Source organism: Phaenicophaeus curvirostris, chromosome 1 (assembly GCF_032191515.1).
Source record: "Phaenicophaeus curvirostris isolate KB17595 chromosome 1, BPBGC_Pcur_1.0, whole genome shotgun sequence".
NCBI lineage: Eukaryota > Metazoa > Chordata > Aves > Cuculiformes > Cuculidae > Phaenicophaeus > Phaenicophaeus curvirostris.
In genome coordinates this window covers 25,844,484-25,868,545 of record NC_091392.1, presented here as the reverse complement: position 1 = coordinate 25,868,545, position 24,062 = coordinate 25,844,484, and the positions used below count along the sequence as shown (strand labels likewise).

The window sequence follows — 24,062 nt, the reverse complement described above, 5'->3', positions numbered from 1 at the left end:
ATTTATCAAACAGGCCTAACCATGGGATCAAGTTCTGCTGTTGTTATCCAGTTCCTCAAGAGACTAAGTTTCATTTCAATCCATTCGATTGGTTGTTACTACCCCTTGTATTAGAAGAGTACTCTAAATCTTACTCCTCTGAAGCTGGAAGACTCATTACAAGACCAAATGAGAACTTTGAGCTGTCGAAGTTGCCAGCAAACAAAATCTTTCAGTGCTTCTGTTGAAGACTCAATACACATACGTTAGGAGAGGACTACAGAGTGCATTTGCTCTAAGAGAGGATGCCTGTCTCAGAAAGGATAAACAGGAAAGCATAATCCAAACTGCTGATAGACATCAATACTTGGTCCAGTGAGAACCATCATCAAAACCATCCCTTGTGAACTGACACATTTATGATAGAATATCTGTTCTGAAAAAACAGGCGGGAAGATCAGATATCCAAGTGATGCAGAACAGATTTGCTGTTGCACAAAGATCCAGAATTGTCTGTATGTGAGCATACAGATAAGAAAGAGGATGATTGTTATGTTTTCACTGCACAGGGGAAGAAATGTACTTGCACAGAGAATCAAAAGCAAAAAAACCAAAAACTTCAAAGCAAGTATCTGAAATGCATTAGGAAGAATTATGAGTTATTAACAAGCTCTTATGTAACTCAAATATATTTGTCACCTACAAGTGGCTTTTTCATAGCCATGCATTTCTAGTGATCATCAATATGGGTTTTCCAAAGTCAAATACTCTTACATTAACCATTTCCCATACCAGATTAAAAAAATAAAAATTCTAGATTTGGATTTCTAAACATATAAAGCTAGAAATGTTCAGAACAGAGTTTTAACTTGGCCTTTATGAACAAAATGCTTTCAAAGATCCCGTGAGGTTTTGGAGATACTTGACCCTGTTTCAGTTTGAAAGCACAGGCACCAGTTTGAAAGAATGCAGAGAAGTTTGCCACTGTCATGAAGGGGACAAGGTATGTGAAGATAAGCTCCCCTCCCACTGTATGTATATGACAGAAATGAGGTGGCCTTTCCTTTCAGAAGTACTGCAGAAGTGATTGCCTTAATTTCCTCTCTGATCCAGATCTCTTTCAATGGGTAATTAAACCTTATATTCAGCTATTATTCTCCCAGATGATCTCTCATCTGCTGAACTGTCAAAAGCTTGTTGACTTCACATTGCTTTCAAAGTGGTTGGTTCAGTTAGAAATTGAACTTGATTTATAGAAATAAGGTTTCAAAACAGCTGACTCTGTTGGAGAAAGGTGCAAAAATTCTGCGAAGGCAATTTATAGCTTTGACTTCAGTACCACATTACAGATTACCTTCTCATACACCCTGAACAAATCACTCCAAGCAAAGGTTTATTACGATGATGATTTATGGTTTTAATTTCTAAGAGACCATATGCATTGAGATCTGGCTGACGTTTCCTGGCACTGGATTCATGCAGCATTACAAATACTTTTCAAAGCTGCCTTAAATAATTTACAAGCTTTCATGCCATTTTGAAAGTAATTAATGTATTTGTAAGTCTAGGGAGGCAGACTTACTGCCCATTCCTGTCATTCAGATGAACTGTAGTAGTGACCACATATTTATACATTCTTTCTGCTTGTGCCCTCAGTTTCATTGAAATTCAGTATGACAATTTTCCATTTGCGCAGGGCAAGCGGGCTCAAGCATGCTCTTGCGCTGCTCACTCTCCCTTTCTGGGTTTTACTGACTTTTGATTATGATTGAAATAATGAGCAGGAATTTATTAGCACATTTTGAAAAATCTATTTTTTTCTTTTCTTAAAGTGTGAAGCTTTTTAAATACAGTCTATAGCTGCCAAGAGTTTTGAGTGGCCAGTCTGGCAGCTGTACTTCAGTCCCTGACTTATGTCCCTGATACTCTTACCAAGAGTCCGTTGCCTCAGTACAAGACTATAATCTTTGATCCCAACCAACCACTCCCTCTGAGGACTTGGGCAGGTAAAACTGTGGCTCTGTGCCTTCATTTGTTCAAGCTTCAGTTTCCAAAGGTAAAAGAGAAACAGATGCTCACAGCAGATCTATGGCTGTATCTTACAGCACAGTCTTTCTCTTATGGTCAGCCACACACTGCTTGCTTAAGTTATGATGATCTCTTAGATCATAAGATTTAAATTTTAAATCTTTCAGGAAGTGGTGTGTGCCTAAGAGCATGAGAAGAGCTAAAACCAAAACTGGCTCACCTGAGCCATCCTCCTGTCCACCATCTCCAGCATTCACAAGCAGCAGTGCATGCCAGGGGAAGTGTATCAGCAGCACAAGTGTTGAGTAATTCTACCTCAGCATTCTGCTCCTGGCTGGAGATTCCTGGTGGAATCTCCTGGTGGAGATTCCCACCCTTTTGCTGCTGCAAGTGCATGCTGATGGAACAAATACAGTGTCACAAACACACTGTGAGCCTCTGTAAGGAGGATCTATCCAGGCTGTGTGGGTTTTTAGTGATTTGCCTTGGACATAGAATTCACAAAGATCTGGGTGTGTTTATGTTTTTTTCCGTGACCATCTTCATCTTCTCAAGTGCTTGTGACCTTTATGTGTTCACATAGCCCTTCTGCCCTCTCATCAGACTGTTCCATTTTTCTTTGTTGATGTCTCCTAGAAGAGCCATTAGATTGTCCAGGTCTGCCACACACTTTTGTGTGAACTTCTCTCAAGTGGCCAACAATTACATTCCCACGCCATTCCAGTGCAGCTAGGGTCAGATTCACCTGTATGAATGCTGTAGTTGCTTTAACGATACAGATGAATTTAGGGGAAGCCTCAGTGCAGAATGGATTGGAGTATCCTTTGGGAAGAAACACTTCCTTGCTATACCAGAAGGTTTCATCCCCTATGAAATGGTTTAGGGGGGTGGAGTGGGGTGAAGAAGTATCTCTTGTCTACAGGCGATCTTATAGAGACAGAAGTCAGGTAAGTTATAGAAAGAGCTCGAGAGAACGTCAAAAGGAAAAAAATATTGTGAGAGGGAGAGTGTGGAGCCCAGCCTGGACCTCTCTGTGGCAGGTACACTTCTAAGAAGCCTTCCAGAGAGAGCCTGCTGTCTCCTGTCCAGTCCACTGGAATTTGCTTGACAGCACATGGATGGTGTCAAAGGCATGAATGCGATCCTTTCACTTGTTGCTGATTATGCCTAGTTGTATTAAGAATTAATAACAACCTTTTTTATTTTGTAGAGATGTTGTAAAAGTTTTCAACACTGGCATAAAACATGGTAACACTGAGTAATACAGAAAGGGCAAAGATCGTTCATTCACAATTTCTAGTATAATCAGTATTACAAAGTACTGCCAAAGTTTTCAAAGTCCCTTTGATTTGCTTTTCTTTCAGTGGGTATGTAGATGTTTGGGTGATGATTTAAGTGCAAGTGCAAAATACACTCATTTACGTACTCATCATTAAGTGTGAGTGCCTTTATAGTTCTTACAGTCAAAACCATTCTCCTATTCATATGAGAGAGTCTTCATTTCCAGGTGTATGTGTCCTGAAATACATGTATTGTTATTCAAGAATATAATTTCCCAGTGAAAATACCACAAATACATATTTATGTATATAATTTAAATTGTAAAGTTTTCTTCTCGGTTGTGGAATGATTTCCCAAGTAGAACTCTGTAAATAATCATCTTTTTTCCTGATTTGCTAGCTGAACTGAAAGCCTGAAAATAAAATTCATTTGGAATCAGCCCAAACAAAACAAAACGCAGTTCAGTCGGGGGGAATGTCCCAAAAGGATTAGGATTCAGCTTCCTGGAGTTTGTTTGGTATTTTTAAGAGTTTTTAAATTAAACTCAGTAAATTCCTTTGGAAGCATCCCTGGGAAAACAAACCAACCTGTGATTTTCCTCCCTTTCCCTTGTCTGCTGGAAAAGCTGGGGAAAGAAAATATATGGAGATCCTGCCTGCAGCATCACATTTACTGGCTGATAGCAGGCAGGATGGAGCGGGGCTTTCTTAGTTGTTTTTTCCCAGAAGTTTCAGAAGAAATAACTTGGTGTAAGTTGCTTTAAATAAATATGCTAAAAAAAAACCTAAATAAACTAAAAAGGCTGGGGTTTTGCTGATGAGACTGAGGCTTTTCACCTCCTGCAAATCAGCCTTTTAAAGCGATGGGCCGGATTTAGCGCCAACTTGGATCAAATTGCTGTGTGCTGGGAGGCGTCCCGGCCCTTGGTTGGAACTGGTTGATCTTCAAGGTCCTTTCTATGATTCGATGGAATTTCCCCGCTGCGCAGGCCGCGGGGAAGCGCTGCCAGGCGCCTCCCCGGGCCCAGAATCGAGCCCTTGGGGCGTGGCCTGTGTGGGGAAGTGGGCGTGGCTCGCTGGTTAATGGGCGTGGCTTCGCGGGAGGGGGCGTGGCTTGGTGAGCACGGGCTGCCGCGGGGAGGGGGCGGGGCTTGGTGGGTTTAGCGAAGGGGGGCGGGGCGGCCGCTGACGCGCCGTGCGTGTGTTGCAGATCTTCGAGTGGTGGTACTTCCGCAAGTACGGGACGTCGTTCATCGAGCAGGTCTCGGTGAGCCACCTGCGCCCCCTGCTGGGCGGGGTGGACAACAGCGCGCCCAGCGCCGCCAGCGCCGCCAACGGGGACGCGGACTCCAGCCGGCAGAGCGTCTCGGGTGAGTGGGCGCGTCCCCCCGCCGCTCCCGGGGCTTGTGCCGTCCCCTCAGGAACAGGGTGGGGGGCGGTGTGGTGAGAGCTGCCCCGCTCCCATCAGGACTTGGGGGTGCTGGTCGATGAGAAGAAGGTCGACGTGAGCCAGCTCGCAGCCCAGAAGGCCAACCGTGTCCTGGCTGCATCAAAAGAAGCGTGGCCGGCGGGTCAAGGGAGGTGATTCTGCCCCTCCGTTCCTCTCTTGTGAGACTCCACCTGGAGTATTGTGTCCAGTTCTGGAATCCTCAACATAAGGAGGATATTGAGCTGTTGGAACGGGCCCAGAGGAGGGCTACAAATATGATCAGAGGGTTGGAGCACCTTCCGTACGAGGACAGGGTGAGAGAGCTGGGGTTGTTTGGCATAGACAAGAGAAGGCTGCAAGAAGACCTTACAGCGACCTGCCATTACTTGAAGGGCCTACAGGAGAGCTGGGGAGGGACTGTTCACAAAGGCTTGTAGTGATAGGGCCAGGGGGAATGGGTATGAACTGGAGGAGGGCAGAGTTAGACTAGACATAAGGAGGAATTCCTTCACTATGAGAGCGGTGAGGCACTGGCACAGGTTGCCCAGGGAAGCTGTGGCTGCTCCATCCCTGGAGGTGTTCAAGGCCAGGTTGGATGGGGCCTGATCTAGTGGGATGTCCCTGCCCATGGCAGGGGGTTGGAACTAGATGATCTTTAAGGTCCCTTCCAACACAAACTACTCTATGATTCTGAAGGCTGCCATGCGCAGGGCCACCCAGTGCATCGGGAAAGGCTGTGACATGCCCAAGGAGGGACACAGTGTAGGGCGAAGCTGCTGGGTGTCACCCTGCTGCCCCCAAACACCCCATGGGTGCCGCACTCTGCTCTCGCCAGGGCGTGGGGTGGAAGTTGGGCACGCCTTGGGCCATGGTGTGTAGAGAAAATGTCATCTTGTGCTGAACCCTCAGACCTCACAACGCTGCCTTTAAAGTTATTGTCAAGTAAAAGGCAGAGCTGTTTCATTAATTGCTCTGGCTAATTATGCCCCATCCCTGGAAGTGTTCAAGGCCAGGTTGGATGGGGCTTTGAGGAACCTGATCCAGAGGGAAGTGTCCCTGTCCATGGCAGGGGGGTTGGAACCATATGATCATTAAGATCTTTTCTGACCCAGACCATTCTCTGATTCTGTGATAATCCCGTCTTTCCAAATTCACACAGTGCTTATTGCTCAGGCTGTGTTGCCAATGTGTCTATTGCCCCATTGCTCTGAAAGCCCTTCTAATCTGCACGTGCTGTTTCTGCAATGATATTTCTAAACGCAGGTAGCAATTTTATTTAAATGCTTTTGAATAACCTAACACTTTTTTTAAAAAAGCGACTCAGAAAACGATGTTGGGAGTGCTTGTTTGCTTTTGCATGGCTTTTTTTTTTAGACAATGTAAATAGTCTGGAAATGAGATTTCACTTCAGTAAATGGAAACACAGTGGCTTTTAATACCCTAAGGGCTTGTTCTGTTACCAGTTTGATTTGTGACTTTGGGAAAGTCATCACACAGTCAAGTTTTTAAAAAAAGTTTCCAGTTTAGGGGGCCTGATTTCGGGTGTTTGGTAAGCTTTGAGGCATTCACCACCCCTGTGAGTTTCAGTGCAAGGAGTTGGCCCTGCAAATCGGGCTGAAGGTGTCTGACTCTAAATGATTCAAGCCTTAGAAGTTGACCATGACACTCTGGGGCTTCTTTTCTGGGGCATATGATAATTCTGGATGAATATAAAATAGAGGAAGTGTTTTGAGAGCCTTACATGAATATCACAAGTATATGACTGGTAATTTTTGTTATACATTTATGTATTACTATAATGAATAGAAATTTACTTGTTCTGATGAAAAAGACAGTGTTAAATCAGCTCTTACGTGATGGGGGAGAGGATGTCAATTTTGGACTGAAGCAGCTTGAGTCCTGTTACAGCTCTGCTGCAGGAGAACTGTCCCTGCAGGTCACTTTGTTCACGTCACAGGGATTCTGATGAGGCACTTTGAGCTGGGGGCCTTGTTGCCCGGGGGATGGTTCCATTGAAAGATAGGCCGGCCTGCCTAAAATGAATCAGCCCCCCAAGTACTGATCTTCCTGGACTGAAGAGGAATCTCTGGGGAACTTGTGCTTGAGTGACTAAGCTACCTGAGGGGAATGAATTGAAAACCCATGACTAATGAAGATGCTGAAATACTATTGCTTCTGGCTTGTGTTACTCACTGTTTAAAGAAAGCCAGAGCAGGAGCATCTTGGTTTGTGTTACTCATCTCTAAAACAAAGTTTACCTGTTTCAGCTCTGGCTTGGCATACAGGCCATAATATTAATATTGGAAATTAATTCAACTTTCATTAGGGATATGCATCTAGAATCAAGTATGGTTTCATTACATTTATTTCCTCTGCTGGCATTTAAAATATATCAGAGTTAATGAGTGAGGAAAAGTGAATGAAAAAAACCCAAACAAATTCAGTTATAGAGAAAAAATTATCGTTTAGCCCCTGATGTGCCTATCTCTGTACCTGGCAAATTTTATTTCTGCTCTTCAGAAGGAAAAATCAGCTTTGAACTCACAAGTTAAATAAAATAGCTGATCTCAAAATACCTTGCTTTCTACTGAGTATTTCTACTTTGTGAAGGCTCTCTGTAGCACAGCAAATTCAGCTGTTGTCATTCCCGTCTGATGAGAGTCTGTGAATAGCAGCACTGCATGGTCCAGGATATTAGATTTTCATGAACTGGCAGAAAGCACGGGATGGCTTGGAAACACCTGTGTGCATTCATCAGTGTCCTCAGTCGCACTTCAGCAGCTCCGAAATAACTCCCGTTGTTTTAAGGCAGAAGGCACAGTATTTTGACTAATGAGGGTCACCAACAGATCTTGACTTTTGTGATACAAAGAAATAGTCTAACAGTGTGCTTGCTTTCAATGCATTAGCAGTCAGGTCTAGGAGTTGGAGCTCTCACAGTGTCTCTGGATACTGTGTCTGTATGGATAACGTTATTCCTGCCTTCAGAAAGATATTGATGCTCAAAATGGGATTATTGAACAAGGAGCTGACAGATCAATCTTCAGTGAATCCTAATTGCTTATATAAGATAAGGACATAATTATATTATTAGTTTGTAATGTAACAGAAAAGACAACCTTTCCAGTTTACTGTGCATCAACACTGGAATATTTCTTTCCTGTCCAACGAGGTGGATATGGCTTTTTCACTCAGCTCACTGTGTTTTCCTGTGTAGAAGTTAGACTATGGTAGAATATTGCAGTAGATATGTTTGTCTTCAGAAAGGTCAGAGGCATGGTGGTTGTACTGCAACCATGGTATCAGCAGATATCAAGACCAAAGGAACAAAGAGCGTATCATGTTTAGCTATTAAAGCCAGACAGATGCCAAACTACACCTGGAACAGGACGTGGTAATCAAATCCATTCTTCACCTCCCGTTTTTGTTCCCCAATCCCACCTTTCCCTGCTACAATGCTGAAGTACTGCATACCAAGTAAGGTATAACCAATTAAATTAAGTAAGGTGAGCAAAAAGAATGGTGCCACTGTGTTAAAATAGTTGTTGCTTAATCCTATTCGTTGCAAACAGAGTAAGCCAGACCATTGAACTGTACCTCTAGAACTCAGAAGGCTGTGATTTAATATTTACGATGATTTGATATTCATATTATGTAAAAAACTGTCAGATTGAAGCTTATCAAAGAGCTGCACCCTCTGGCTGCATGACAGAACGACTGAATGTCAATCAAGCATTTCTGCTGAGTAAACCAGTGGAGCTTTCTAACGTTAGCTACCTGCTGAAGTGGTTAGTTGAGAGAGGCGCATGTTTAATCAAGGCTTTTTTCCAACGACGTTTTCTCTTTCACATGTCTCTGTCTCATGTACGTGTTAGGTGATGTAGGTACCAAAGCTGAGGGCCCACCTCCTGTGCTGCCTGCCTAGGTTTTGTGTAGCTATGGGTGTCATTATGTTGTTGCAAATAATTTATGTAAAAATGCTTTCTCTCTGTGTCACTTTGGTCTCAAACTCAGAAGTAGTAGCTAGGTCCCTGGGGAAAGACAAGAGCCTGCTTTGCTGTTCTGTGTTTCTTTCTTTTTAATGAAATAGACATAAAGGGAACAGGTGTATGCTTGCTGGTACCCTGCTGAGTCAGTACCCCTCTAGAGAAAACTGTTGCTGTGTTGTCTTAGAAATGATGTCACAGAATTTCATAGGGAAAACATGCTGGTTAACTTTTGGTGATGGAAAGCAGCTGGTGGAGTGCTGCAGAGCCAGTGTTGCTGATGAGTTTTTGCAGACCGCGATGTGAGGGATCTCCCAGTAGCAGATGTGTGGTGGAATGGCATACTGCCTCTCCGTGAGTCCTTGTCACAAATGCTGAGTTTGATTATGGTCTCGCCTTCAGTGGAGTGAATTGTTTTTGTTGAAATGAAGAGAACAAATCTGTGTTAAAGAAAGAAAGAAAAGCCAACCTCACCTTTTCAAAGCTATAAAAATTAGTGTTGCCACTTTTTTCCCCAAGTTCTATTCTAAGTTACATTGTGGATTTTTTTATCTCTTCTTACCTTGCATTCCCCACCCCCCTGCCCCAACATAACAGTATGAAATGTTTTTAGTGTTCCTAAACCTTTGCAGTGCAATGAACTTTTCTCTGCCAATCAACCTCAGCATCTTTTGTCAACCCTGGGATGCTTGTAACTTAAGTAAGGTCAGCAGATGTTGCCATGGATTTTTTTACTTCACAAGCTATGGAGGAATTAGATTTGGCAACTGTAGCTGAGGTTCTCAGTGGTTTACAGTATTAACTAGACAGTGAAGTTTTCTGTAGAAATCACAAGTCCATGGGGACTGACTTAATTGCTGCTTTTCAGTGCAATAACCCAGCATGATCCCTCTTAAATTCTGCATTTCAGTAAATGTGAGTCCTGGCACTAATCCGTATTATCTTTTCATCTGGCATTTGGAGCACTGTTAGTGGTTATTTGTCTGGAATGGTAATATTTATTGACACTAATTTATAATTAAGTTATTATTTCAAAAGAGAATAACAGTTTGGTTACCTGCAACTCTGTGCTCTTGATTCTTTTTTTCCATTCGCACCTATAAAAAATAAGCTAATTTAAAATAAGCTAACTAAAAGAAGGTAACTGATGTTTCTGATAAGCCTTAAGTACCATTGTAATTTGGGAGAGATTCATTATTGTGTGTTTCTGTTTATGACAGAATGCAAAGTCTGGCGAAATCCTTTAAATCTGTTCAGAGGAGCTGAATATAATCGGTAAGTGCTACGATGTTACAGCTTCAGGCACAGTACTGGGTTAAGGATCTTAATTATACTCTTCCATTAATCTAACTCAGAGATGGAAAACCAAAAACAACTGTGGACCCATGTTCGTGCTGTGTTTTTTCTGTCATTTGTGCGATGTTTCAGAATTAAAAGGCATTTACATTCGTGCTCATGCAGCTGTTATTTCTGAAATTTTTGGTGATCTTATAAAAAAGTGGTATGTGTACTTTCCAATGTCCTCATTCGCTCAGTTCAACTACACAGCATGGTGAAATGCACTGTCGGTTCGTTAGGAGATTGGCTGGGTGAACTTGGTAGGCTATGCCCGTCTCTAAAGTCTAGGATTCTTTTCTAGATTCATTTTGCTGAAGGTGACATCACTAACCAAAATGTCTCTTTGTTGGCACGTTTGCAGGTACACGTGGGTAACAGGGAGAGAACCTTTGACTTACTACGATATGAATCTTTCAGCACAGGATCATCAGACATTCTTTACATGTGACACGGATCATTTACGGCCTGCAGATGCAAGTAAGAGACCTTATGAATGACCATTTTTGCAAACAAGTTAACAATTGTTTTAAACTGATGCTGGGAAAATGCAATAAGACACCAGTCCTCTCAGGTAGATAAGGAGAGGCAGAAGTTTGGTCATAGCTACTAAGTTATTGCTGTTGGATTTGTAGTATTCTAGATCTGAACAAGTATCTATATAAGTATAAACAGTCTAATTTGTATCACTATTTTGTTCTGCTTTCTTGCTAACATCATTCAAGGTACCGTTTGCAAGTGTGAAAACTTGTTTTTTCCTCCTGTTTCTTCCAGTGGCTGCAAGCATGTACTTAATTTGCCTCCAGCTGCAGCGTAGTATGTTGAGTTACATTATCCAAGTCCTATTTAGTCTATGCTTGACAGAAAAGCTTATATAAAACTTGTGTCCTGGGTTTCATGTAGTTAGAAGCTCTGTAAAAAAATAGGAACAACATGTTTCCAACAGAATTTGTTGTAAGCAGCTTTAGTTGTATTAAACCATTACTGTGAAGACTTTGGTTTTGCTAAAAATGTACAACGATTTTGATCATCAGAGATTGTCTCTGAAGAGCCAAATCTTCTTTGTATTTTGGGATAGGATAGATACTGACAGTTGGGCGCTGCCTTCTGAGGGTATAGTTACAAAGCAGAACATACTGTGCTTTTTGACACATGATAAACATGAATCCCATTTTCTTAGCTCAGTGGGCTAATTATGAGCTGGTCTGATTAGTCGGGATGTTGTTGCCATTTAGCATTCACCTAAAGCAACAGCACAGTGTAAAACTAGAATAAGAATCTCAAGTATCATTGTATTCATTTGTGCCCTGTGGAATCTTACTTCCCCAAGAGGAAAAAGCTGCTTGTCACCTCTGTAGTTAACAGTGCAGGTGGCATGATCTCTCAGCCAGATTTTCCCATGGAAAGAAGTTTAACTAAATGAAACAAGCTGAGTATTTGGGGCAAAAGCTCGTGTTGATTATTCATCTTTTGAGTGATGCCTGAGCTCTTCAAAATGCTCCAGAGTAAGTCAGACTGAGAGCAGTACACTTGTTGCTATAATGCAGTAGATTCTCCTTGTTAACACTGTAATGACTGATATGCCCCTGTTCTGTTTTGGTTTTTTTATTGAATAGTAATGCAAAAAGCCTGGAGAGAGAGAAACCCCCAAGCTCGAATTTCTGCGGCACACGAAGCTTTGGAATTGAATGAGTGAGTGACAACAACATTAACACTTATTTCCTGTCATTTAAAAATCCATTTGATGATAGCTTAAGGCAGGGGGGTTGCTATAGTAATTTTTAACCATGATTACAGGCCTGTCACGGGAAGGCTTACACTGGGAGGGAAAAAAGCACAGCTGCATGCTGTGCTAGCTACCCAGATCCTTAGGGCAGTGATGACAATGGGAGTCTTCCCGCTGACATCAGCTGACTTTCGATCAGAATTGCAGTGTGTTAATTAAGTTACCTCCTGATGAGCATATGAAATATGCATTTATGATATGAAGAGTTCCCTCTTGGATTTCTCAGGCATCCTGAACAGAGGCAAGAAAGAAGGGACTCATAAATGCCTTCTGAAATATTCATTTTATAGTGTGAGGTGATGTAATTTTCTGGGACTTTCGGCCTTTTGAGTCCATTATTTATTTTCTCAATGAGAAGTGTAGTACTCTGAGATCCCATGGTAAACTCAGTACTGCAATGCTTTACTGGCACTACAAGCTGTATAATGTGACATCATTAACCAAAATATCTCTTTATTGGCACGTTTGCAGGTATACATGGGTAACAGGAAGAGAACCTGTTTATCATGTTGCCAAAGTGCATAAAGCAGAGAGAGTCCTTTAGGTTGCTGACAGAGATTAATGCATTCTAGAATTCTGTAAATTGGTGCCTTACAATTGTCCTTCATGTGTTTCATCAGAAGGAAAAAGAGAATTGTTTGTTCTTGGACAGCGGTTTAACTGAGAGAGCATGTTAAACAGCTGAGAGGCTTTTGCAGAAGTGAGCTATAAGGCTATGCTGTTCAATCCTCCTGCTCAAGCAGGGCCACTTACTGCGTGTTGCTTAGGACCATGTCCACGTGGCTTTTGAATATCCCCAAAGAGCGAGACTCCACAACCTCCCTGGACAACCTGTGCCAATGCTTGGTGACCCTCACAGTGAAAAAAGTGTTTCCTGATGTTCAGACAGAGCCTCCTGTGTTTTAGTTTGCATTCATTGCCTCTGGTCCTGTCACTGGACACAACTTAAAAGAGCCTGGTTCCATCCTCTTTTCACTTCAAGTATTTACAAACATTGATGAGATTCCCCCGAGCCTTTTCTTCTCCAGTCTGGACAGTCCCAGCTCTCTCAGCCTTTCTTCTTATATGAGATGCTTCAGTTATCTTCATGGCCCTTTGCTGGACTCTCTCCAGTACATCCATGTCTCTGTAGTGCTAGGGAGCCCAGAGCTGGATGCAGCACTCCAGGTGTGGCCTCTCCAGTGCTGAGCAGAGGGGAAGGGTCAAATCCCTCAGCCTGCTGGCAGCACTCCTCCTAATGCAGCTCAGGACACCATTCAGCTTCTTTGCTGCAAGGGCACATCGCTGGTTTATATTGAACTTGGTGTCCACCAAGATCAGCAAGTCCTTTTCTGTCCACCTGCTTTCCAGCTGGGTGGCCTGCAGCAAGTACTGGTGCCTGCAGTCTTGTTTTCACCTGAACCTTTTGTTTCCTGTCCCTCAGTTGACTCTGTGAAATGCAACTAGATGCAGCTGAATTTCCTAATTCTGTTTCTGTGTAAAGAATAATCTTATCAGCCACATTCTTTGTACCAGAAAGTCAACAGGCTATATCTCACCTAACTTCAGCTGCTAAAAATGTGGCCATTGAGTTTAAAGTAGTTGCCTGGGCTCCCTCTGTAGTCAATGGGAGAGGCACCTCTATCAGCAACTCACCCTATTCCTAGAGAGATGTTTGAACATGGTAAATGAATGGCTTTGTAAAGATGGGGGCAGAGGGACATGGATAGTTAAGAGGTCTAAATTAGACAGCTGAAAGCTGAATGAGGTGATTCCCACCATGCATTTTACCTTTCTGTGTATTCATAAAGCTGCTTTCCTGTTTTGAGGTGGGTTTTAAGGGGGTTGTGTGCTGTTTTTTCATCTCTACAATTACATCTATAATCTCTTTTTTGCATATGGCAGATGTTACAGGTCTAGTGATTCTTTTCATACCATTACAATAATGGAGACATTTTTTGTTAAAACAATAGTGCATAAAACTAGTCTCAGTTTCCAAAGGAGTTTTAGTGGTGTAGGCTATGATTGATTGCTTAGTGAGCCAGTGCTCTACTTTCTGGGCAGTTGTCAGTAGTTTTACTGAAGTTCCTGAGTGATACTGTACTTACAAATGAGAGTCATAGCCTGGTTGCCAGAGTATTTATTCATCAGAATAGTTAATCAGAAAGATTTATGGACAAAACTCCACTGCCTCTCTATTTGGTGCATCCTTTTCAGTCTGCATGCCTTTGTATAGGTTTTACTTCATGCAACTTCCTCATGGTTTTTCCTCTGATATTTTTGCAGGTGTGCTACTGCCTATATTCTCTTGGCTGAAGAGGAAGCAACAACAATTGTAGAAGCAGAGAAGCTGTTCAAGCAAGCTCTGAAAGCTGGAGAGGGCTGTTACAGGCGCAGTCAGCAGTTACAGCACCATGGTGCCCAGTATGAAGCCCAACACAGTAAGTTTCTTTGGAGGCAATAGTCAGTTCCAAAGGGAGAAAAGTGCCAGGGAATTCTTTGAGTTTTAGGCTTTTATTTTCCCCACTCAGATCTATGTACTCAATATTTAACACTGACTGGAATATGGCCCTAGAGCCAGACTATTCTGTTTTAGTGATTTTGCTTCGTTCTGTTGCTGAGCTAGAAGTGCTCAGCTTACAGATGCACCTTTCTTTGTCATGGCAGGAAATATGGTGGCATGCACTTAACAGAAAAGAAAAAGTAGCAGAGCCAAAAAAGATCTGATATTCAGAAAATGCTGAACACTGGCCTTTAGCCATTTTGAGAAGATGGGCTCATGTTGTGAAAAGGCAGTATAGAGTGATGGAAATAGGAGTGAGTGGTGCTTTGCAGGCTTTTTTCCCATCAGCTATGAGGGTAAATATGTACATTACATTGCTCTGTGTAAAAGTTAATGAGGCCTATTAAGCAGTGTGACATTTGAAAAGTTAGTTGCACAAATTAAGAAAGATCACAGAAATGTAAAAATTAACAACTGGAATAATACACTGCTCTAATTGAAAGTCTAGATTTTCAATATGTATTTATTTTTAGCTTTGAATAAGCAGATTTAAATGCTGTGATATTTACTAGATGCTTCTTAAACCTAAGAAAATACATGTGAGTTCACTGCCAGTAAATGAACAAAAAGATAAAGCAAGCAAACAGCCTAGGTTATTTGTAGTCTACAATGGCTACATCAGGCAAAAATGTTATCAATTAATTATGTACGTACCAGCACTAATATACTTTAGGCATCTTCAGATTTCTCAGGACCTGAATTCACAGCCTCTGGCTATGTCATGTAGTCTGAAGGTTGCTGATAAAAATTGTACATAGTGAAATTGTCTGTGATTCTTAGTTTCAAAAGTGTAGACAAGTCTGTACCTGAAAACCTGAGGTTTTATAAAGCTTGGAAATAGTATTTTGAACTTTTTGTTCATTATAAAATTATATTTAGGATGATTTGATTATTTTTGGTGAAAAAAATATAGAGCAGCTGAACCCTTGAAGCAGTTTTCAGGCTCTAGCAGACTTAAAGTTGTCTGTGAAACCTTAATTTGTGCACTCATTCCATCCTAAGTGCGGCATATAACAGCAATTCTATGAAAAATACACAACAGGAGGAATTAAACACTGTCACAATGCTTATGTCCAAAATAATCTGTTAAGTTTGTGCAGGCAAATGTAAGTATGGTATTTGTGTAACCTGTGTGTTCTTGATTGCTACTCTCATCATCGAATTTGACACCCCGAACCTTCAGTGTTGCAGCAGAGAAAGTAACCAGTTGAATCGTAAAACTAAGTATATTGCCACAGAGCCAGAGGGCTGAAAAGTGACTGCCAGCTCTGACTGTGGCTTCAGGAGGGCCTAGAGCATCACCCTTCTCTGTACCACCTAGTCTGCCCTTGATAACTTCAGTGCACACCTACAGAAGTTAGAGAAGTTGAAGCCTCAGATGATGTCTTGGACAAAGGAGCTTCAAGTAGGATTCTCTTGATTATATGCTGGGCTTCTGCATGGTTAACAAAAATGGAGAGCTCAGTTCTCTTCAGAGAGAAGGGACAGATGTGTTACAGTTCAATGGTTCCGAAATGTCTGTCATTCCATTTCTGGTCCTTGAAGTATCTTTGTGATGAAAAGCGGGCATTTCATCTTTTACAGCTGAAAAACACTACGTAATTTCTTGAACAACAGCATATTGCTCTATATTTCTGTTTATTTGTGTGGTCCATCTCCTCCATACAGTATTTTATGTTTGACCATGAATTTTAAGAGTAAATGATAACTTTGAAGACCCAACTTAACTCATTTTCAAAAATGCTCTTTTATAGAAAGTCTAGGTAGACTTCTTTTTAAGGTGGTTCATGTTAGTCACTCCAAATTGTTAGTCACCTCAGAAAATTCTGGCCTGAAAGGATATCTTGATTTATCATAGAATCGTAGAATCACTAGATTAGAAAAGACCTTTGAGATCATCAAGCCAAGCTGTATTGTCCACTACTAAATCATATCCCTAAGCACTTCATCTACTCCTCTTTTAAGTACCCCCAGGGATGCCTTTTGACCATTCTGTCTGAAAAGACTGACAAGGAACTTGGCCTGAAATTTATTCCTCTTAGTTATGCTACATCAACATGTTGAAACAGACGTAGCTAATATATTGTTTATTAAATATATAGCAATCAATACAGAGATAAGAAATTACATAATATAAAATATAGCTAAAGAAATTCCTTCCCTCCCATATTTATTTTTTCTTCTAAAGTCAGACCTTTCAACCTGCTACTTAATCTATCTGAAAATTGCAATCACAGCAGTAAAACAATTTGTACACTTGGAATACTTTCAGTGCCCATCTTGTTCTTATTATGAAAGACTTGAAAATGTTGGGAACACTAAAATCTTGACAGACTGTATACTATGCACAAAGATAATTTGCAGCAGGTGTCTTGTCTTTTCATGATATTGTAATTTCATTGATGATTAGCTGTCTGCTCATTTCCTGTTGGTCCAGAAGTGTGTTAGGAGTTCACATTGGAATTAGAGGGAAAAGAATGAGAAATGAAATGACTAAGAATCCTCCAAGAGAATAATTATTGCAGCTGTTTGGTTTCTGTCATCTTTGCAGTTATAGTGTCTTCCAGCACATAGGACTGTCATATCTGAAACGTGTTAATTTGCCATCCATAATTAGTGATGTGTGGAATTTGACCATGATAATTGGTTAAGAAGTAAAGGCTCCTTAAATGGAAGATCAGGGAATAATTATTTTCTTCTAATCATTAAGAAAAAGACTGTTAGAGGATGAGGATTTGTTTTGCTACTTCTCCTATTAATAAGCAGGTGCATTATAACTTGCAGAAAAGCCAGGATATAACATGCATTTTCATGGATGCCTTTGTCTTAACCATTTATGTCAATTGGTAAGTAATTTAATGCTCTGTGTATGACTACAGAGTTTTTTGCCAGTATTAACTTCATAGGGGTTCTCCTTGCCTTGCTTGATGGTCTTCACCCTGTTGTGTTCTCTGAACCTTTGCATATGCTTATATGTCATAAATGTAAGGACAGGTCATGGGTCCTTATTTGTACCACTGTATATTTAGTGTGATTCCACTGATTTTGGTGATACCAGGCCACATCTTAAACAGCAGAATTTGGTAGTTTTTAATTAAAATCATTGTGAAAGCATTGATGACAGTGAATTACAGAAAAAAAAAAAAAGGCAAGAAAAGTCTGTTTCCTTTCATGTTGGCATGTTATATTAACCTTTGTTTTATCTTTTTTGTCCTAATGCTGGTTTGGTTTTTTTTTCTCTTAATACAGGAAGGGACACCAATGTGTTAGTTTATATTAAGAGGAGGCTGGCAATGTGTGCAAGAAAGCTGGGAAGGACCAGAGAAGCTGTGAAAATGATGAGAGATGTGAGTTTGTATTTGTTTCACATGTGATACTTTGATAATAGTAGCATAGAAGGGACACACATTTGCTTACAAGCGAGCATCCATTCCTGCTGCATGTAGCACTGCTGATAGTCGTTTTCTATGTGTAATGTACATAAAGATTAAATTAAGAGAACATTTATTTATAAGGTTGTGAAAACAACACTATGAAGTCATAAAATACCAGATGGACACTTGCCCAGCCATACAGACTGAAATTCCCATCCTGGTACATGTGCATTGGAGTGCAGTCTTCAATTATTTGATCATGAAGTTGCTAACATATTTTCTGAAGCTGCCGCTAGCTTAATAAACTAATTTTAAGGATTCTGTTTCTTGTTTGCAAAGTTGTGGTTTGCCTCTGTGCATTGTTTATATCACACTGTTCTGGCCTGTCTGCATTGTTATTTATTCATGCAAAACCTTTTACTGACAAGTCAAACCCAAGTGATTAATCTATAATGAACTGATTTCTCTCTGAGATGGGGGTGAGTGTATATCCCTGTTTTGTAGGCCAGAAAGCTACCAGTGGTCCTCATACATCTGTAAACTACAAAGCTACAAATTTGCAACACCAAACAACTATTTTGGGCTGACAGGAGGGGCAGCTCTCCACATAAGGCACTATATGTGTTTCAAGTATGTAAAATGCTCAAGTTTAGACACAGCTGTGAGTGCCCAGCATTTCTTCAAGTGAGATTCCCTGGCTGTGGATTAGAAACACAATTCTTTGAGGAGATGACTTGCCTCACCCAAGGCAACTCCATGACAGCAGGAGGGATGGAGCCCTTGAGCTCTGGGCAGATAATGGTAAAACTGCTTACCAGTTTCCTGTGTTCTCCTTTCTTACACTTCATTTTCCAGCTCCCACAAAAGTGAGGTAGAGAGGAATCCAGCAAGATAAAGAGTTCTACAAGTTAAGCTGAAGGACCTAATTTTTAAATACACAGAATGGAATGCCAGACCAGAATGAAGTGTAAAACTGTAAAGTGTGTTTTAGGCAGCTCAGTTGAATGGTCCTGAAACCTGACTAGTGAAAAGGGAAATTTTCGCTGCAAGTCAGTGGGAATTTTAATATAAAACGACAAGTGGCTTTCTCTGGATCTCACACCTGCATCAATGGCAGTGGGGTAAGTACGTCTGCCAGCTTGGAATCCAGCACCCAGCATCTTTTGGAGCTGGGGCAGTCATGAATAGTTTATGAAAACATTGAGGAGAGTTCATTACAGCAGAGCAGATCCTTGTCCTAAATAACAGACTGGATGGTAAGCAGCAAGTAACATTATTTCCTGTCTCTAGCTGGGGTTTTACAGGTGCACAATTCTCACTCCCTGGAATCACTAGGCTCACAGAGAAAGGTGTTGAAAAAGAACTTGTCAAAACCCCAGCCATTATACAGCTAAGAGTGTGAGAAAGAGGGATAAAGGAGAAGGACGTCATTTTGCCGCCATGTGGTCAGCTGGAAAAATGTTGATTTCAAAAGCATTGGTTTCAAAAACATCAGCTCCACTGATTCTTAATGAGTTTTGTTACACAGGCACTCTGGGACAAATACTGAAATGCTAGGGGACAAACATTGGAATTTTAAGCTCTGGCATCAACATACAGGAAAAAAAGAATTGAATTTCACATTTAAAGGTCGCACATCATAATTATGACAACTTCTGGGGCTTACTATGGGATGGTGTATGTGTTTTGTGATTTGGCTCTGTGGAACAGATACTCTGTCAAGACTTCTGCTGCTGCTGTCGATACATGTGTTTAATTGTGTATGCAGAGCTATAGATTGAGGGACTTGGGTGGTCCAGCTAGTTCTAGTTTTCTTATGCAATGTGAGACCTGGAATTCTTTGATTATAATGAATGGCTTATTCTGTCACTAGAGAAAATATTGTGTGTTGTTGAAGTTCAGTACAATGTGGATCTCAAAAGGTAACAATGATGGGGAGACCCAAAGTCATTGTTTGTTAGACTCTTGAAAGATGGAAAAAACTCTTCTCAATAGGAACAGTTCACTAAAATGAAAGGACTGGATGGATGTAAGACAAAGGAGGTATAAAGGTAGAATTTCAGCTTCTAGAGCTTCAGCTCAGAATCAATGCAGTCTGTATTCTTTCCATGTACAGACACTAAGCCAAATGCTCTGAATTGGATTTAGACACCTCTAGAGCTCTTCGTTGTGTGCAAGCAGAGCTGAAAATTAGCAGGTTCCTAGGTGAAATATGAAAGCAGCAGTATCTCTGTGTCAGAACTCCAGTACACTGGGACTAAGAAAAGGGTCAAGTCAGCTTTGCAGATGCTTTTATTAGACTGACTTGGAGCTACGTATTTCTGATGAATGCATATCCTCCGTTTCTTCATAGAAGACATAAATTATATACTTATAAAGAAGTTTGAAGAACATGAATGTGTCATTGAAAGTTTCTTTGTGATTGATGAGGGAGGAGATGAATTTATTCACCTTAAAAAGAATATGAAGAATATGTTGGCTGGGGAGCACTGAATGTAGCATCAGGGGACAGAGGGTGGAGGCCCTGTTTGTGCTTGAAGGATTGAAAACAGATTTCTCAAGACATGGAACATGATGGAAATGAAGTGTTAAGAGGTTCATGACACCATCTGGGAAATATGATTGGGATGTAGTGAGTCTTTGCCACTTTCAAAAAATAAAATATTTGAGAGTGTTTAATTCATTGCATATATATAAGGCCATCTTGAGGACATTACTGATGAATTAATTTATCTTACTTGAATTTTCTGTGAGAAAAGACTGAGATCTTGCTTAAAACACTTCAATGGAAAGAAAATTAGTTGTTAGTGACTTAAATTTCAGATTTTGATTTTTAAGGTTATATACACTACTGATAGGAAAATCCTATTGTGTAATATGATGTTGAAAGTATTTTAAAGAGGTTTTTTAAAAACTGTTCAAAAAAACTTTAAGAATGGGGATTTAATTTAAAAAATGGGTAGAAATTTCTGCTGCTTCTGTGATTGATTTTGATATAGTATTTTGTTACTGACTTTGCTGCTTGGATGTCATTTATTTAACTGAATTGAATGAGAGTTAGGAACCTGTAATTTTCTTGGAAACGTGTAATTGAATCACACATAGGTGGTGTTTTTGCTTGTGTTTCTGATGATAATTATTTACTATAATTTGCTATAGAAACCAGCAGCTGTGTCTATTTATATATATTGAGTTATGATCTCATTTTGATTAGCGTGCTGTTGGAATAGCTCCAGTCAACAGAGTTATTCCAGTTTTTATTCCTGTTTACACAGAGCATGATATGGTCTGTGAGGGAACTAGATCTTTTTTACTGGCCCTGAGGAATAAGTCTACAGCACTGGTTGTTTTATTTGTTGTGCTGATTATGTTATGAGAATTTAAACTAGTGTGTCCTAAACGATGTTGAAAAATTCAGTATATGCAGAGGTGAAAGTCCCTAATGGTGGTTGTGGGAAATCTTCAGTATACCTTCATACTGAATTTTTATTGTAGACAATGTTGCAAGCTGAGTAGCTACACGCTGATAGGCAAGGATAGCCCCTTGTAGGAGGTTGTAGGAGGAAGAGTCTGTCTGTTCTCTGATTCCATTACCTCAACAATGGAAGAAAACAGAAGTGTGCTGCGTTCATATTTCCAGCTTCTCATTGATTAGAAGCAGAGAGGATGTGGAAGGTATGCAAAGGCACTTCTCTGTTTATTTTGTGAGTGACTGAATCGGTGACTGATTGCACTATTGAATTCAGGAGTGGACCGACACAGTAGTTCTGTCACTGGAGCATCCAAGTGAAAATGTACTACGCATGAAAGTGAATTGTCAAACTGATTTGAGCTTCTGGGAATTGTTCTGGAGAACATTTGGACTGCAGAACAAGCTGTCATTGAAAGGTGATGTGTGTTTAGGGAAGAGAATGGTGGCAGGTAGAAGGCATGCTGGTGGACAGAAGCTCTTAAATGCTTCCTCTTTCAGAAGGAAGATGAAAGAAACTTGTTCTAGAGTTCTCTCAACCCCATGACCACTGTGAGCTTCCCTGAAGACTGCTTTGTAGTCTTAACAAGTATATGTTTCTGAGACACAGAGAAATTGCAGCTTGCCCCATGCTTTTCAGCTTTATTTAGAAACAAATGACATCTAAGGAGGGAAGAGACTCTTCAGGTCTTTCCTCAGCTCTTGAGAAGAAGAGAACCCCAAACACTTTTTAAGGGTCAGAAAAGTACGTTTTATTTCTGTGATCAGTCATACCTGCTGAGAATTTATTCTGCAGATCACATTAAAAGACCTAGAAATCTACTTCTATGTACTTAGCAATAAGAACCTTGCTGAGGATATTTCAGCTGGTTGTGTTTGTGTTCACCTCGATGCCACCTGCAGTCTCTAAATGCATATTTTATGCCATGGGAGACACTAAGGAATTACCAGTGTAACACCTTGTATTGTTAGAGTGCTGCATGCTCATCTATGGGCTGCATGAGAAGTTTTTTAAACACTTGGCCTGCTCTGAGCATTTGAAATTATTTAAGAGGTTATGTCACTTGAAGGCTTCAAAAGGGTATTCGACCATACTGAATCAATTTTAATGGTGTGGGTAGGTTGGGGTTTTATGTCGAGTTGTGTATAGTGATTTTTGCTGGTATGATGGTTCTGCAAATCTACCATACTTTCTTGGCAACCTCTTTTCCTGGGCTTTGAATAATGTTTTCAGTTCACTGTTCTCTTGAATTCTCTAGTCTTATGTACATTACTGATTTGCTCTTAAGTAATGGGAATGCATAGCCAGGACAGTGTTTTGCACTGTTTTGAATTATCAAGCTGTGTGAAACAAAGAGTACTAATTGCTAATAAAGATGTTATGATCCTTAGCAACTTAACAACACAACTTCTGCAGCTGCTTGCATCAGCAGCTACTGTGTCTCTCCCAAATACTTCTGTGCTTGTGGCAAGGATTAGTGAGTCAGATTCTTTGGCTTGTGTTACACACATCAGGTTAAGCAAGCTGCTCTGTGGGATTCTAGCTTTATTAACATCTGTAGCAGTTACCATTTATTAAAATTTGAAGGAAAAGCATATCTTAGTTAAATGAGACCAAGAGTTATCTCATAAATTTTAGAGTGCTACTCTTGTGAATGGTGACATTTGACAATCTTCACCACAGAGCAGTATCTTCAGTTAATTGTTCTGACACAAGTGCTGCAATAATAGCAAGTGATAAATGACAATTGTAACATTTCCATATGTCTGTATATTCAAATGGGGTTTGTTTTGTCACACAATCACATGTTATAGGTAGGTGGGAGTGGTGAGTTGGAACATCCCTCATTTGAATGGGCCCTTAAACAAAATTGAGACTCCTGTGATTCCCCTGGGGGTGTTTAACCCTTCCCTTTAGCTGCACATGACTCAGGCCCCCCGCTTTTTGTCATGAATATGATCTGTGCAAAACCCTCAAAAACTAGACATTTGGTGACTTTTACCTAAATCTGATAATAATGTTTCTCATACAAATGATGGATTTCCAGCATTGTGATTTTATTAAGATGGAACGTAATCTTACAATATAGTCGCATAATCTTGGTAAGAGCCCTGATAACTTGGACTTCTTTTTGTCTGCCCTCTTGCATCACACTATGTTTGGGAGCTTTGAATTGTTCTTTAATTATGCTCTTCCATCTCTGGAATCTCCTAGCTCATTTCTGAGCTACAAGGCAATTTCCTCACTTCAATTTCATTTAAATAGCTACTTCTAATAATGTGGCAAAGTTTCAGCAAAAAGTACTTTGGGATGATGCAAATAAAGGAATGTTTTTGAAGAGGGCTGTGAGTAATGACTATTTTCATGCTTTATGAAGCTACTATAATTTGATGTTACAAACATTATCGTAATTTATCACTGTTACTACTTTTATGTGATGTGATTGTTTAGTAGTATATGTACATCTGGAACAACTTGCGCTCCCCTGATTTCATGCTACATCTACCTTTAGAATTCTTTTTATTCCTGAGGTAAATGCATTTTTACCACACAGTCCAAGTAACAGCATTTTCATAATTTTATCACTTAAAGAACTTAAGTCATACCTTGAAAACTTCAATTCTCTGATTAAGAGAGAACACAAAGGCTGCATGTTCTAGCATATTTCCTTAGAGTTTGCATATTTGGTAAGATATTTTTCACTTTACTGACTCATTGTTAATCCTACATTGAAGAGAAGTAGTATTATCTGTGAATATTATGGACCACTAGAACTAAACTCACATTTGCCAAATTAAAAATGGAATGTTGGCCAATTGTATGCCTGTGCCATCCCACAGTTAGTATAAACTT

At 40.4% G+C, this 24,062-nt stretch overlaps 1 protein-coding gene across 7 annotated transcripts in view; it reads left to right on the top strand.

The window, feature by feature from the left end:
• Nucleotides 1-24,062, top strand: part of ST7 (suppression of tumorigenicity 7) — a 147,300-nt gene that overhangs the window by 84,385 nt on the left and 38,853 nt on the right. For all 7 annotated transcript variants that reach the window (XR_011336848.1, XR_011336846.1, XR_011336847.1 and 4 more), the window contains exons 3-8: nt 4,498-4,657; nt 9,923-9,977; nt 10,402-10,517; nt 11,654-11,729; nt 14,089-14,243; nt 17,615-17,712. Coding sequence is in view for 4 of the 7 variants with exons in the window: in XM_069850874.1 (XP_069706975.1) it covers nt 4,498-4,657; nt 9,923-9,977; nt 10,402-10,517; nt 11,654-11,729; nt 14,089-14,243; nt 17,615-17,712 (660 nt within the window). In the remaining 3 variants the exon portion in view is untranslated. The remainder of the gene's footprint in view (nt 1-4,497; nt 4,658-9,922; nt 9,978-10,401; nt 10,518-11,653; nt 11,730-14,088; nt 14,244-17,614; nt 17,713-24,062) is intronic.